Here is a 16721-nt window from a genome sequence, read left to right as displayed (position 1 = left end):
TGTTGAGGCACTAAAAGCCCCTTTTGGCCACAGCTCTACTGCAGAAACACTGTATGACAAGGAAACAACAATGGCTGTCACCATCAGCCAGCCACAGGAGGAGGAATCTGCAGCTCAGAAGCAACACTAACACCTTCTATATCAGGCTTCTCATCGTTCCTTTTGAAAGACAGGCACTACTTAGATTTCAAGCTCAACCTCCTTCTCCTGCTGATTCCAGGACGGACCATAGAATTGCAGAACTGATTTTTAAGATATTAAATTTTCAACATAATTGACTCCAATATAACCAAAGGAGAAACCACTGTATTAGCAGCAAAGTGTTCCGCATTTTATTCTAGACTGATATAAAAGAGCAACCAGTGCAGAGCTAATTTAATGCTATTTAATGCTCACCTGCAGGTAACCAGCAGTTCAGGAGTTAGATGAGACAGAAAGGACAATTTCAGAATAGACCATGTTACTTTTGCTGTGAACAATCAAACACTTAACCACTGCAACAAACACCATGTACTGCTTTGGATGTCACTTCTGAGTGTGAGCCAAACCTCTAGTTTTCATGGGGAAACAGCATAGCCTTCAACACCTCCCACAGCCTTCAACCCACCCACGGCCTTCAGGACTCTTGTCTGCAGGAGAACAGAAGCCCTTTCCCAATTTGAGACAAATAAGGTGCCTGCTGTCTTCCATTGCAAAGCTCAGCAAGTGGCACCTGGACAATCACAACGGCAGCTCCGAGATGAACTGAAAGCATACTTGGTATCCTATCTCAAAGGTCACCTGTGGTGTAACACTGGAAGTGTTTCATTAACCTCCCCGCAGCTTGGTGCACCCCCATGACCCAGCCCCCCTCCCGTCCCTGCCTGCTGGCACTCTGAAGGTGCTGACCTGATGGCAAAGAGGAGCCACAAAGGCTGTAAGCAGAGCACAAGGCAGCCAGATGTACCACACCAAATGGAAATGAAGGAAAAGCTGTGCTGAGCACCATGGCAAAAAGAAGGCTGTGTCAAAAAGGCTGACAAAACCCTCAAACATCCTGATGGTTTTCAGGTTTAGAACTAAGCCGAACCAAACACACAGGCAGGTGAGGATAAATGGATCAGTCTCCAACTCTGACAGCTCAGACTGGAATAAACATAAAGGTAACACAACTTTGTGGAAGAACAATTTTTACCTGCTTGCTACCAAACTCAAGGCAAAGCATTTCTTTACACGAGCAGCTACTCTGTTCCAGATGAAGAAGAAAACAATATGAATAAGGAAACTAATCCAAGGCCCCATTTCTATTTTGTTTAAGAAGAGACAAAAGATGACATTGAGATGAGTAGCATATATCACGTAGCTGTCAAAAAACCTCACTGGGAGCATCTTGATTGGATTAGTGCACCTCTGTGCTGCAGCAATCCCACACCCCCCAAAGCGAGCAGCCCGCTCCATGGGAACCCTTTGTCTTTTCCTCCCACTCTTCCTTTACAACATAATATTTACATTCACATTTGATACACCAATGCTGCTTAAAACAATAAGGATAATGGACCCCAGGAACAATTTACCAGCGATTACAGCAGGGCTTCTCATTACTGGAAATGTTTGTGTTGGATTTAGGCTTTGTGTTCTTAGAAGAATTTTTTACCCAATGAAGAAACAACCCGCCAGCCTTGCGGCCTTGTGTCAGCAGTTCAATAACCAACATGAGCACAAGAATCGTATCCCCAGTGCTTGATTATTCACATAGACTGACCTGCAAACAACTTCCAGCCCATGTCCAGCTCAGGACCTGGGGCACAAAGGAAACCCAGGCTGAGCTTCACCTTCCTGCATGTTTAGTGACATCATTTCTCCAAGTCCCTCAAAGAAGTTATTTGCTGGGAATGCTGGATGCCTTACTAATTGTTTGTATTTAGTTACATTACCATCAATTTATTGAAACAGCAGGCTTCTTCAATGAAAATTTATAGTCTTTACTCCAGCTAAATTAATGCTATTCAGTAGATATATCAAATAGTCCAAAATTTAATTAGCTCTGAGCTAGGTCTGTAAGTTATAATTATTTAATTATACCAGAATGAAAGGGTAATCAAAGTAATATATCTCTGCAAGGTTTTGGACTGTTCCACACAGCAATTACAGCCAGGATTTGTTATATAAATGCATATATATATATTCGTTAAAAGGTCACTTTCTTTTGCAAAGTCAATCAGTGATACTCCAGGTTCAGATACCACAACGAAGAGCAAAGCACAAAAGCTTCCTTAAATAAAACAAAAAAAGAACATCCAGGATTTCAGCAGCAGCACCATTTTAATCTTACAAATTAAATAAAGGACCAACTAAAGAGTGCTCCACGAGTCAAATGCCATCTGTCTGAGTTTCACTCCTCTGTTTAAGATTAGAAAAGAATAACAAAGGTTTGACCAAACAGAAGAGAAAGCTGTGGGCTGACCGCATTGTGGCCTTACAATATTTAAAGGGAGTTTATAAACATGAGAAAAAACAACTTTTTATGCAGATAGACAGTGATAGCACAAGGGCGAATGGTTTCAGACTAGAGGACAGGAGATTTAGATTGGATGTTGGACAAGTTTTTGACTGAGAGTGGTGAGGTGCTGCAACTGCTGCCCAGAGAGACTGTGGATGCCCCATCCCTGGAGGTGTTCAGGACCAGGCTGGATGGTGCCCTGGGCAGCCTGGTCTAATATCAGATAGGGAGGTTGGTGGCCCTGCCTGTGATGGGGGGTTGGAATTGATAATCCCTGGGGTCGCTTCCAACCTGAGCATTCTATGGTTCCATGAAAAGGGGTTGGACTTGATGATCTTTATGGTTCCCTTCCAACTTGGGATACGATTCTATGAAAAAGAACAAACAGATCTAAGCCTCAACTCCTTGTTAAGTGCCTCTTTACATAACTTCATGGAAAGACAGGAGAGCAGAGAGAAAGCCATGAGCGCACTACAGATACAAGGTCAGATCAGGATGGAATTAAGTTCCATCCCTGATAAGCCCAGCACAAGCCTACAGTGGGTTTTTATCACATATCCCATGCATACAGCTTTGTTTTACAGTTTCACACACAAACACCAAGAAATCTGAACTTCCAAGTTAAGAGAAAGACATTTAAAAAAACTCAATTGTTTGCTTCTCAAATTTTATAGAGGAGAAACATTAAATATGGGTGTTTTAAAAGGAGCACTGTTTTTTACTATGCGGCAGAAATGAAAACCAATAAAACGGGTATCATCAGATTTTTATGAAATTCAAGTCAGACAATATCCCAAAGCCAGCAAAGGAACTGGCAAAGCCTCCTGGAATTATGATTCCTTTGTAACAATGCATGGGATTCCCTCTAACCACAGGAATCGAAACATTCTGAGATTTAATCAGGTTCTCTGAAACAACAGGAATAATTTCCAAAAGTTTCTTATCAAATACACCCAAAACCAAAGCAATCGGCAGAAGGAAAACAGTGGAAAGGAAAAATGCTGTTTGGAACATGAATTTTTTTCTCTTTCCCAGATTTCTCCTGGAAGGGGAACACAAACTTGGGGGGTTTACATCTGCCCAGGAAGCTTCACCCTTCAGCATCAATAGTCGCCTTGCAGCACTAACCTCCACTGATAGCCTAGATGTAAAGCTCTTGTGAAAAGCAGTGGCATCCTGATACAAAAGGCCAAGATGATGCTATAGTTCTGCTGTTACCTTCAGGGAGTTGTGAGTGCTGTCCTGTAAGTAGGAGTTTAGAAGGTCACCACTTGAGTTAATCATTCAGGGTTTTTCTTATGGGAGAGCCCTTCTTCCCATGTTCAGTTATTGTCACTTTTGACAGGTGGTGCTGCTTGGCCCAATCCAAAGTAATTATAAACCCCACAACAAATGAAGAGAGTAAAACACCAACCTGTCCCCATTCTAAGACAGAAGTGACATGGCTTTGTCTGGACAGCTCATTTGTTTGGGTAAAAAACTGACATATCTGATGTGTTATTTTGGCATCACTTCCATTTATCTAAGATTCTTAAACAAAATCCCAGGAGAAGCATCCAGCCTGAAATCCCTCTGGCTCTGAGGTACCACCAACACAGCACTACCATGAATTGCCTCAAGCACAGCTGCTTGAAGGTGGCTCCTTCCAGAAGAGCTGCATCCTCCTTGTGCTACACAACCAGGAGAACTGCTTCCTCCTATCTGCTGCCCCATTCCAGCAAAATAAGCAGGACCAGAAGAGAGGCAGAGAATCCTAACATCGGTAACTCAGCACAACAGGGCTCCATGCAGGTTGCTCTGTTAATAGAACACAGTTGACACTGAACGACAATGATGACAACAGTCCTAGGGTGGGTTATTCAGAGTGAATAACATGAAGCAGAAGGGCAGAGCCTGCGGCACTCAGAGCAGTAGGGCTCAGCACCCCAAGGCAGCACGCAGTGCAGACACCTGCATGAGCTGCAGGCCAGGCAGGGGCATTACAGATGGCATCTCTGCTTGGAAAAAAAAAACAGATCAGCACAACTTGCATCATGTTAAAAATACATTACTCTGTGCAGGGTGCAAATTCTGCCCTGACTACGTTTTCTCCATGAGAGATGATAGCACCATCTCCCTCCAATGGCACAGCCACCCAAAGTACATCACTTAAGACTCAAAACTTATGTGCAATCTGAGGCGCAGCTATAAGGATATTTAAAACATACCACTGGAAAAGAGCAGAGGGTCATTTACCTGCTGACAAACAGATGATGATTTGGGGAAAATGGCTTCAAATGCTACCAAGTGCTTGCCAAGCCCCAAAGCTTCCTATCAGAGGACAACAGTCAGCCTGCAGGCAGAGCCATGCAGGGAAGCAACACCCCAGGGAACAGAATTTGCTTCCAGAGCAACAGGCAAGGAACCATAGGAGCCCTTCAGCACCTAAAGACTGTACTCATAGCCGAACTCTAAGCCTGTAGCTGGAGAAACAGACTCTGCCAGTGTAAGCGCCCGTTAGTTTCATTTCAGTGCTGCTCACATGTAACACTGAAATGCTTTTAAAGGGCAAAAAAACAGAGCCGTGAACGATTGACCACCGGTGTGAACACGAGACGTCTGCACATGAGTAATGCGCAGCCCTTTTCTTTGTAGTGCAGGATGTTTTGCCACGGGATACGTACCCACCAGGGACCAGAATGAGATCACCACATCCTTTCACACAACTAACCGCACTTCTGCCCACCAGTGACACACCTCCCATTTGATGGCAAAGTTCACTGAGAAAAGCAGTTACTGAAACTTTGAACTGCGGTTTATTTGAAATGAGACAGCAAATGTCTCTCTTTTTTCTTTTCCTACGGAAGAAAAACAACATTTTATCTCCATCTTGGCAGGGGAAGGAAGGAGGGCAATGCAGCGCTTTTGGAAATGCTACTCACAACATGGCTCACGCATGTAAATCCTGAGCCTCGAGGTACATGTGATTAATCACAGATGGTGCATCTTTCAAGCACAGCAATATTTAACATGAGATCAAACACACGCCACGAGGAATAGCTCATGAGATACAAGGAAACCTCTGTGGATCCTTCTTTGTAAGGAAGTGCATCGATATGAAAAGCTCTTTCATGTCTTTCCTTAACTACCTCTTCTATGGCATACACAGAGCAAAGTGGTGCCTTCCAATTGCTGTATAGCCAGAATTCAACAATTTGACTTTTTACAACTATTAGAATCAGGTGCCAGGGAAAGAAAACTAGTTTGAAGGAGAAAGTCATTTACCTGCATTACTTCAGCAAGGTACAGACCTGCATGCCATTCATCACACTTGAAAAGAAAATAAACCTCAGATGGTGCTATTATAGCAAGACAAGCCTTTCTTGAACCGTGTGTATTGAAAACCCATAATTATAGAACTGCTGGAAAATGACAAATGCTTAGAGATTTCTGATTGCTCCCAAGGTATCCCCATGCATTCCAATTGCTTTTTCTCAAGTCAAGAAACGTGAGGAAATTGTTGGTTCTCTGATGCCACAGTGAGCTGCTGAAAGATCAGAAATCACCACCCATGGATAGCAGTGGGCCACCGTATACCTGGTCTTCAGTGAAGGCTTCCTTAGAAAGGAAAGATCCCCAACGATGGTTAATTTTTTAAGCTGCTGAAGAAATCATGATCCCGGAAACCACTGCAGGTACTGCAGAAAAGTGTTGTTTTGCAACAGCCAAAAATCACGAGGTACAGGAAATCCATCCAAAATGAAGGAAGGAGCAAAAAAAGAAGACAGAATACCCTGCTTGCTGCTGAGCTCTCCTGCTTTGCGCGTGACCTTGTGTCAGATGTGACTAAAGAAAATAAGCATTCTAAGTTACACCAGAACGAAACAGATTACAGAGTGAGATTTCATCTTATTTTCAGAATGGGGGATATCTCTGTCATCTGCAAAAACACACATGGTAACTTTGAGGGTGTTCAGATTTTTGTTTTGTTTTTTAAATGTAAGGTGTGAATTTTCTTGCAAAACCACACAGGCACTACAAGGACAGATTTACTATTCTCTGCCTGCCTTTCAACAGTCCCTCACCGTGCGTAGCTTGTGAACATGCTGAGAGCACAGACCTCGCTGACAAGACATTAGTTTTCACAGACCAATGATTTTTGTTTTGCTGAGAACACATTTACCTGCCAAAGGCCAAGTTCTCAGTTGGCATAAATCAGTGCAGTTCCTTCCCTCAGCCACCTAATTCCACTTGCAGGCTTTATTTCCTTATTTAAGGTTCAAATGATAGCCTCACATATGCCTCTCCCTCTCGCCATATGAACCTTATTTAATAGTTAAAGGAAACACTCACCTCTAGAAGTTCATCACCAATATGCATCCTTCCATCCCGTCCTGCAGGTCCATCTGGATTGATACCAACTACAAAGATGCTCATACGAGATCGGTCTTTGTTGCCAGCAAGGCTCAGCCCAAGCCCATTTTTGTCTTTCTCAAGCTCGATAATGTGCAGCTCTCCTGGTAGATCTGCATATCGTTGCCTGATCTTTTCTGCAAATGTCAAGAAACATGAAGTTACAAGACTAAATAACTCACATGTAGATGCTCAAGGGCACACAGAAACATGCTAGAAATAGATGGCTTCTCAGTATCTATATTTTAAGAGGTCTTCTCCAGCACAGAATGTGGAATGACATACGATGTACCTAACCCTTGCGTTCCCTCCACAGCTCACATCACAGAGACAACAGACTGCTTTTAGTTGCTCAACTTTAGCCTGGGTGACTAAGGACTACAGCAAACCACCCAGTTGTCTCCGTATCACCAGTACTGCCAGAGAACACTGCCAAACAGGAGTTGTTTGCTGCTTTATTTATACAATAAATAAAGCTGCTTTATTTATACAACCGGCTGCTTCTGAAACAAGAATGTTTTGAAAAGAGGGGAGATGAAGGAATCCCGATGTCACCCCAAATTTACCTTATAAAACTATCAATTTCAGGCAACTCTCAAAGTTGCAGCTGGTTAATTAAGCAGTGCAGGCAGCTGAAGAGCCTCCATTACAGACATACTGCAATGTCGCATCTCAAAATACACCTTTCTGTTGTGCTTCTTCTGGTGGTTCAGGAATATGCTCACAATGCTCTGCGTACCTTTATGTGCTGCTGCACAGATAATTACTCAAAGCAGATGTCAGTGGCAATGCCCCATGAATGATGATGTTTTTAAATGATACTAAAGCAGTTACTTGTCTTTCATCTACATTTCAACCATTTCTGTGACAGAATGCAATACAGAGTTATTTGGAGCACGATGTGTGCCTGTGGAACCGAGTTCGCTGACAGTTCAACTTGAATGTCTTCTCTTTTCAGCGCTGGCAGACAAACATTTGTTACTTGTGCTTACACACACAGTAAGGGTCATTTTTTGTCTGTCTGATGATCCTCTGCAACTCTGAAAGGCAGCTCCCCAGCCCCAGCTGCATCCCACCTTATGGCCGGGGCCATGCTTTATAAATGCAGATCGCTGTGTTTTGCTGTGACTGGGGATCACCTTCAGTATGAAGCCCAAGGTGAAAGAAACTGCTGCATTATGCATTAAGGAGAGCTAGAAGAGATATTACATGCCCAGCCATATCCCTGAGTCAGCAGCTGCAAGACCAATATTAGCTATTACCATTCCACCGCAGGGAAGCACATTTCAATAGCATGATTTAAGCACGTTTCCATGACAACACAGAAGAGGGGAAGGAGCTGGAGAAGGTGAGAGGGAAGCATCCCAAAGTGAACAAAAGCTGGAAGGAAGAGGACAAAGTAGAGGAGAGCACAACACAGCCCACGTGCAGGCTGCTGGGTGACCGTGCAATCCCAGCTCTGCTCTCAGGGTCCTTTCAGATGATTTCCAGCTTCAGCAGCCCTTCCAGTTCAGCACAGACAGAGGAACACGCTCCCACCTCCAGCTCATTTGCACCCCAGGGCATCCCTCATGCTCTAGGCAGTATAGCAAAAAACCAACTCTCCTGCTGCTGTATTTATGGGCATCTTCCTGCCTTGCTCAAAACCCCGGTGGCCTGAGCCTAAAAGCCTGGGAGGCATGGCTTTTAGGTTAGACATTATCCCCAGAGAGCTGAACTTGTAAAGCCCTACAGAGGTCTGCACAAAATCAGAATATCATAACAAATTAGAAACCTCGCTTGTTACTATCAATTATATGCTAAAAGTTCATAGAACTGCATTAAACAGTAACCTGTGCAGCTGCGTGGCTCTTTAATATATTTCCAAACTAATGGGGTCAAAATGTAATTAAGGGAGTGATTTGCTACTCACATTTTGAAAGTGTTATTTTCCTGCTTGGAATGCAGGATGTCTCCTGCCTGAAAGCAGCAAGTGAGGAAGGTCTCAAAATGATGCTGGTGGAAGTGCAGCAGATGTGAGCAGAGCCACGCACGTTCTGTTGTTCTGTTCTCACCACCAGTTTCACCTTCTGTTGCCATTAAGCCAAGCCCAGCCCTGATGGCCACCCAGCTGCTTCTTGCCTACCACAGCTGGGCAGCAACCCAGGCAGGTTAGGTGTTTCCTAGTCATAAGAAGAGGACAGCAGCAGAACTAAGTTTTCTTGGAGAACACAATTCTGTGGACAAGAGAGGGATGCTGCTGACATGGGCAGCACATTTCAATTCCATTTGCTCAGAGCACAGCAAGATTCTACAAGTACACTGTCAGCGAAGCGTAATGCACCTGTAAGCTCTGCAGGGCTTCCTCTGCTGGGTGGCACAGTCTGTCTTCCCACTTGGGAAAAATGCCAGTGGCTCAGAAGTACGTGTACGTTCCTACTCCATCCTAGCACTAAGTGAGCTTTAGTTCTCCAAAAAGTAGTAGGCAGGGCAACTGCCTGCGATGAGGCAGCCCCAGGGAAGGCCCTGATGTGCCTGCATGTGTCCGGGCAGCACTCCAGCTGCCAGCAGTCCCCTCTGCATCCTGCTGCCAGCCTGGCAGGAGGGCACGATGCACAGCATCACAGGAGACACCGCAGGCGTGCACATGGTGACGTGCAGGGACAAGCAGGGTCACTCCACCTCTAGAGCTGGATCTCCACGCACTGGGCACACTGTCCCATCCTCAAGCAGCAGCAGGGTCTGCTCCCAGCACTGCTGTAGCGATGTTCATCCAGTCTGCACACAGATCTCCTTTGGGCACTCAGCTGACTTCTATCATGCCGGAATCATATTCTCAGTTTGCCTCCTAATAAGAATCTCATAAGATTATTTAAAACAAGTATTTACTGCTTAAACAAACGTGCATCTAAGGCATCTTCTTTTTAATGCCTTTTTCAGCTGCACCCCCCCTTCCAGCTGGTATTGCTTTCCAGCTCTCTGCCTAGCACTGGGGAGCCAGTTAGCATCTGCTTTTGCAAAGAATCCCATTATCTGCCTTCATTACCAGATCCCTTACACAAGGCAATTGTAATTCTGTTGTTACTGCTGTACACATGGGACGCAGTGCTTTGTGCCGGCGCTGCGCCGAGCGGTTTCCACCATCGGCGACAACACAACTATCACAACTTCTGCAAACACAGCACCCGTATTTAACCAGCCATGGTTGGATCCTGTTACTTCAGAAATACTGAGCAGACATGATGAGAACTAAAAGCACGGGCACACTGCAGCCATCACTCCCACAATAACATTCCCCAGTTCCATTAGCAGACAATTACATTTCCAAAGAGAAGCCCTGGAAATGGAAGACAACTGCTTTCAAACAATATACTGTTATGCTGCTGCATATGTTTCCCCGATTCAGCCACTATTCCTACTATATTAAACAGAGAGATAGAAGAAATAAATGGGAAAGGTATGGTCAGGATATTGCAGTTTGCATGATGTAGTACTGCAACAAATGCACGTTTTATCTGCGCTGAAAAAAAACAGACTCAGCTTCCCAGGAAGGCAAGAGGCTCTTTAAATTGAAAAGAAATACAAAGCATTGCAGAAGGCTGGGGAGCCTGTTGCCCAAACCTGCCGAAATCTTCAGCTAAATGAGCTGAAAGGGAGAGGGAGATCTTTTGAAAACGGTGCCTCTGCGTGATGCAAATTAGAGTCCATCTAGAGAGGTGAAAAAGAGGAAAAGAAACAGCTCTGGATGACTCAGCCGGATGATTGGTGTTAGTATCAAACACTCAATATTAAACCTGCTCAGGCAAAGAAGAGGGGGAAGAAACAGGGGGCTGAGGGATGCACCGCAAAAAGAAATGACAGATGAGATTCGTATATAAAAGGTGATGCCGAGCATTTTCCATTCCTTTTGTGTTGCCTCAGATAACTGCTAGCAACGTATGCCGCCTTTCGGAGACTTTACCATGGTCTCATTTAACAGACTGCATTCACTGTAATGGTTTCAGCTACCATCTTCTATCACATAGCACATAACCCGGCCACAGACTGAGGCAGCAGTGCTGCAGCACCACGGCTGCTGGTTCTGCTTTAGTAAAGATAAGCATCAGAATGCAGCCAGCATCCTCCAACAGAGCCAGCTCTGCATATCAAACAACTAATTCCCTTCTTCATTTCACTATAAACATTAAAAAAAAAGAAAGAAGTAGGAAGTCCCTTGAAAGCTAACCCTCAAGCTGTGAGGGCAGCGTGTCTAATTTACTGATTACAATTTACAAGAACCTAAATAAGCATATTTTAAGGGACCGTAATTGAACAAATGGGGTTTAGAATTCTCCCACTACTAATAATATAATAAGCTTATTGTTTTAATCTTCCCACTAGCCCTCTATTGAGCTCCAAGGAGGCAGACAGTTTTTCAAACCTTATCTCAAAAGTGATGCACTCATCTGTTTTCATAAGCTCCGAATTGACAGACAGAAGATGATTTCTGTAACGCTTTCTTAAACTCTGCAAAATCACTCACAGTCCTCTCTCCATGACCAGCATGCAAGGGAAAAATAGGGCAGATCTATTCAAAACTGGCACATCTAAATGGAAGGATGTTCCAACAACATCCTTCAGCTTAGGCTTCCATCTGCTTTGCTCCTTTCACACCACACAAATGCTTGCAATAGCTTTACAGGTGGTCAGAAAACTTGTCCCTCACATCACTCTTCCTATGAGAGAAGGGAGAAGACCCCACCAGTCATTTCTAACTAATTGAGGAACGAAGGTGTAACGGGCCTCCATAATCTGTAATAAGTACCATTTTGTTTGGTTCCCACCAGCAGGTGACATTTAGAAACAGAGATATATATATTGTTTTTTCTCTCCTGCAATCCAGGAATTGTAACAGCCAAGAGAACAGGAGAGAGAAGTGGTGCTCAGCCCCGGCTGTGGCCCAGAGCACAATGGAGCATCTCCATTGCTTGCACCATCTTACATCATTGTTGCAAACAAATGAAGTTTTGCCATATACATTTCCCCATTTCAGAGCCAAATCTTCTGGAAGCTGCCATTTCTTTATACAATACTTAAGATCTCTGAGAGGGAAGGAAAGTATATTTTACATTTTTCTGTCTTTTTTGTTAGATGAGAAGCACACAACAAGCCTATTTGTACTGATCCGAGACCTCAAACGTAACAAAGATGATTTAGTGAACGTGTGCTAAGCAGAGCATCTTGATTCGAATAATTGCTAATTATAAGGGAATCTCCCCTCCTCTGCACAGAATACTTCCACTCATTTGCCTTGCAAATTAAACATTAACCCTCATCAAAGCACTTGGGCTTACTCAGATGCGATCTCTGGGTGCCGCGATCTCGCAATCAGGCGCTCATGTGGAGCACTGGCACTGAACTCCAGCTGATGGTCCCACCACTCACAGCCTGCGGTGGAGAGGACTGACACAGGCTGCCCACATGCATCTCATGCCCTGCTCCATGGCTGATACACACAACATCCAGACAGGAGACAGAATGGGCTGGTTGTCTCAGCACACACTGCTGGGTGAGTTCTGAATCCATGGCTTCTCTGCTTGGTCTCAAGATCCATAAATTATCACTGCAACGTTTAAATTCTCTCTCCCTTGACAGTAATGCAGTGTAACTTCAGCTGACGGTATTTCATCTTTAAATAATGATGCTCCCACAAAAAGACCGTGGCACAGTTATTATCTTGGTATCTTCCCGCACCCAGCCTAATTAAAGCGAGCAGCACCAGAGTACACTCAAAAATTGGCAGTTTGTTACCTAATGAAGGATCGGCAGAAAAGCCCCAACTAACTGGAAAGGGAAGCAGAGAACATCTCTCAAAAGCCAGGATGCTGAGACATTGCTTGCACAGTGACTCACCTGAACCTCCAACAGGAACCTGAACCTCCTCCATCTAAAGGGAGACAGGATGTAAAAAACAGGAAGCTTTTGGATGTAACAATAAAGGCATTTTGACCAGGGAACACCACCTGTACTGATGGGCCCAAAGATCTAAAGAAAATCCCTTCAAGGAAGATCCCCAGAGCAAGTATCACTGCTGGTGAAACACAGATCAGAAGCCACCAAGCTGAAAACATTGCAGTAAGAAGCCATAGCACCAACCACACTTGCTGAACTGGCTGAAGATTATGCCATGGAGGAGCTGTTCTGTGTTGGAGGTAAGAGCAGGGCAGAGAGAAGAGTGCAACACAATGGCTTGCAGCACAGCCTGGCATCACAGCAAAGTGACACATTGAGCTGGCAAAGACTGGATTCAGTTTTTACATGTTAAAGAAGAAGTGACAGTGGTCCAGGTCTGCTTATGCAGAAGTTTTATTAATATGCTGTGACAACAATTAGGAAATATTGAAGGGAGATGAGTCACCCAGATTTGGAAAGCCCTAGAAAACACCCACATAGCTATGATAGAAAGTACAGGGAAGAAAATGGCTTAACATCAAGAAGGCCCAGGAAAGAGAGATGACAATCAGCTATTTTACACATTATTTTATATATATATAAAATACGTCTATATGTGTATATATATATATATATATATAAATATAAATATATTTATAATATATAATATATATAATATATAATAGTATATAACATATAAAGATGTCTATATACTTAGCTATTTTGCTGATTGTTACCGGTTGCTTGCCACTAAAACACATTTACCTCTGATAAAAGCTGGTATTTATACAGTGTGTTCCACCCTTAGGCCAACTCTGGGGATAAAACACTATGGAAGCGCTTAAGGAAGCAAACATTTCATGTGTGTCTGTTGAAATGCTCAATATTTATCACCTATGTCAGATATTGAAAACATTTCTTATATATTAGATAGTTTTCCTCGTGATACATAACATTTGAATTGGAAACTGCACAAGCAATAGCTTTGTAATAAAATTATCACATATAAATATGCCAATTAGGACTAATAGAAGAAACCTTTTCTCTTTATTCCTATATTATGCCTTCATTTAAAGCTGGAATATTAAACAACAGTATTGTTGCTCACAGCAGACAGCAGCCAAGGCTGTATGGTGATCAAAAGCATTTCTAAACAGCCCAATTCCCAGTTTGTCAGATTTCCTCTTGTCTGTCCTTGGGCCTTCACCAACACCTTGTTAAGGGAAAGTTCCACACAGGGACCATGGAGGAGGTTCTGCCCTCACGTACCACAGCCACAAACACTTCCATCATCTGCAAACTGACAATTCTCAACTTCACACCCCTCATTTTATTCACAGGCTGAGCAAGAAAAATATCCTTTTCCAGTTTCTAACAAGTTGTTCGAGTTTGATAAGCTCCTTTTATTCCCACTGAATTAGTTGAATAAGCTACAGATAGAACAGGGCTTTGTTGCAGGCAGCTCTAGGTCCAGATTTCTCCCAGCTCTCTAAGTGCACACATACGTTTCCCACACATTTTATTGTTGCTGTTTAAGCTATGATAATTAGAGGTTGCCATTTAAAACTTACTTGGTGCATTTTAGGACCTGCCATGCTTTTGCACAGGATCCGTGTTCTCCCATTCACTCTGCTGCTGAGAGGTCGTTCCCCAAAGGCCATCCTTGTGCTGTGTTCTGGGGTGCTGCACACCCAACCTTGGCTACACAGCCAGGATGCCACGTGTTAAATAAAAACATGGGGCCAAGACATTGAGTAAGAGAAAGCCTGGGTTGGTCCTAGGTCCTGGGGTCTTTTTTGAGCTATCAAATTGCACTTGAATTACATTTTCAAGCTTTTTACAACATCAAGGAATGCTTGGAGGTTTTGATTTTCTCTCAAGCATAATCCCGAGTTTCCCAATGTCATGACTTGCCTTTGATTGTTGAGGTAAAATGAAGAATGAAAATGAAAAATGACTGCAACACCTGGCAGTGCTGGAGGCTTCCAGCTCTATGTCTAAAAACAAAATAAATATGTACCTATAAATTCACTCTAAAACCTCTTCTGTTAAAAAAATACCCACTAACAATTCTTCTACTTTGTCTTTCTTATCTTCTATATCTGTAGCTATTACATGTATATCCTGTTTATGATATCTAACATATTCATCAAAGCATTACAAGTAAAACAGATACACAAGCTAACAGTAGAGCCAGCAGTGGGCAACTGTTGGCTCACTACGCAAAGCTTCATGTCCAAGATTAGGGAGGCAGAGAGAGACCTACACTGCATCTCTGAGCGATATTTCTGACTCATAGCAAGGTGCTTCTGTGGTGTGTGCTAGCTGCAACCTGGGGAAGCTGTGCTCCACAGGACCCCCTTCCCAAGCCAGCCACTGAGCTACAAAGCTGGGCCAACACAAGTGCTGGGCTGCAATTCCCACCTTGAACACAGCCCCTTGCTCCCCTCCTGCTTCAGAGGAAGGAATCTGCAAGCCCTCACTTACACTTTTTGGCTGCTTTTCAGCCAGGTTCAGCTGGCATAGGTGTTGTGCAGAGAAACCCATACACAGCCCACAGTTTCCAGAACTTGTTTTGTGCTCAGCCCACACGCTTCACTGCTGAGTTGGTGCCTCAGCACAAGCTGTACTTTCCCAACCTTATGGAAAAGAAGAAAGCAAGGCATCCAAGCACAGCACTCTTATTTTTAGAACGTGGGTTTAACCCACGAGAAGTCCCACGTGAAACAGAGCTGGAGGAGAACAGCCTCCATCCTCTGTGAGCCTGTACAGGTCACTAGCCCAGATACCATTCCTCTTCCATGTGGCAAGCTTTCTGCTGGATGAGAGAGCTGAGGCAGGCTGAGGAAGGGAAGAGCAACAAGCATCCAGCATGGGAAGCAGCTGGGGAGGATGGGAGCAGGGACTTGCCTGCTGTGAGACTGTCTCATGTCGAGGAGCTTCAGACTGAGAAACAACAGGGCATTAAAGGACGATGACAAGGCAATGACTTTGAATATAGCTGAACAACTAAACTGAGGAAGCAAGGTTTTATTGCTTAGAATTATTTTAAATTCTCTTACGTGTTATAAACTGAAAATAAGTGTATATAATCTACTAACCAAGATTTTTCTGCCACGGAAAGTATCAGCTCTGTAAGAACTGGGATCAATGTGCCAGAGTGTTGGTGACAGAGCAACTCCTACAATACTGCAGCCAGCTGCTCTCCTCTGAGAGGTGAGGGGACCTGGACAGATGAACAGATCATTCATCCCCATGCAAAACCCACCAACTGAAATCACTGTGAGATCAGGACACAGTTGTATATTCATCCCAAATAAATGACGTGTCTTATTTTGATCAGCTGTCCTGAGAGTCTCTTCAAGCAGTTAATCTGGTTTATGACATCATATAACCTGGTAACTTGATCAAGTAGGACAGTATTTTGTATAAGAAATGCTATCTTGAAATTTCTAAACCTCTTTGAAGTAGCAGACCTCTTTTCTCACCATCAAGGAGTGAAATAAAGTGAAGGATTACCATCAGACACCTTTGCTTATAGCACATTTCACATAAGCAGTGCTGAGCAAGGCTTCCAGTTCTCTGCAGAAGAAAAATGAAATCACAGACAGAGAATTTTAACAGGTTTTTCAGTACCAAAAATATGTCAACAGGTAACAAACAGCCTCACTTCAAAGTATTTAATGAAATAAAGATATTAATGCATTAAGCTTTGGGCATTTTTTAAATGAGAATAATTATAATCAGGAAATTGATGATGTGCTTGCAAAAAATACTTGCAATATGCCAAGCACTCTCTTTTTCTTCTGGCAAAAAAAAAAAAAAAAAAAAAAAAAGTAAAAAACCCTTAAAATAAAATAAATCCATCTCCAAGGATTTATCCAAAGAGGAAGAGCTGAAGGGATAAACTCCACCATATTAAATAGACTTTTCCAATTCT

General features: G+C 43.4%; 1 protein-coding gene across 15 annotated transcripts in view; it reads right to left on the bottom strand.

Moving 5' to 3' along the window:
* PATJ (PATJ crumbs cell polarity complex component) overlaps positions 1–16721 on the bottom strand; it is a 137257-nt gene that overhangs the window by 47491 nt on the left and 73045 nt on the right. For all 15 annotated transcript variants that reach the window (XM_015870721.2, XM_085511639.1, XM_015870718.2 and 12 more), the window contains one exon: positions 6812–7008. In XM_015870721.2, coding sequence (XP_015726207.2) covers positions 6812–7008 — 197 coding nt within the window. The remainder of the gene's footprint in view (positions 1–6811; positions 7009–16721) is intronic.

This window comes from Coturnix japonica, chromosome 11 (genome assembly GCF_054131305.1).
Source record: "Coturnix japonica strain WE chromosome 11, WE-NBRP24, whole genome shotgun sequence".
NCBI classification, from domain to species: Eukaryota; Metazoa; Chordata; class Aves; order Galliformes; family Phasianidae; genus Coturnix; species Coturnix japonica.
This window is presented reverse-complemented; position numbering and strand designations above follow the sequence as displayed.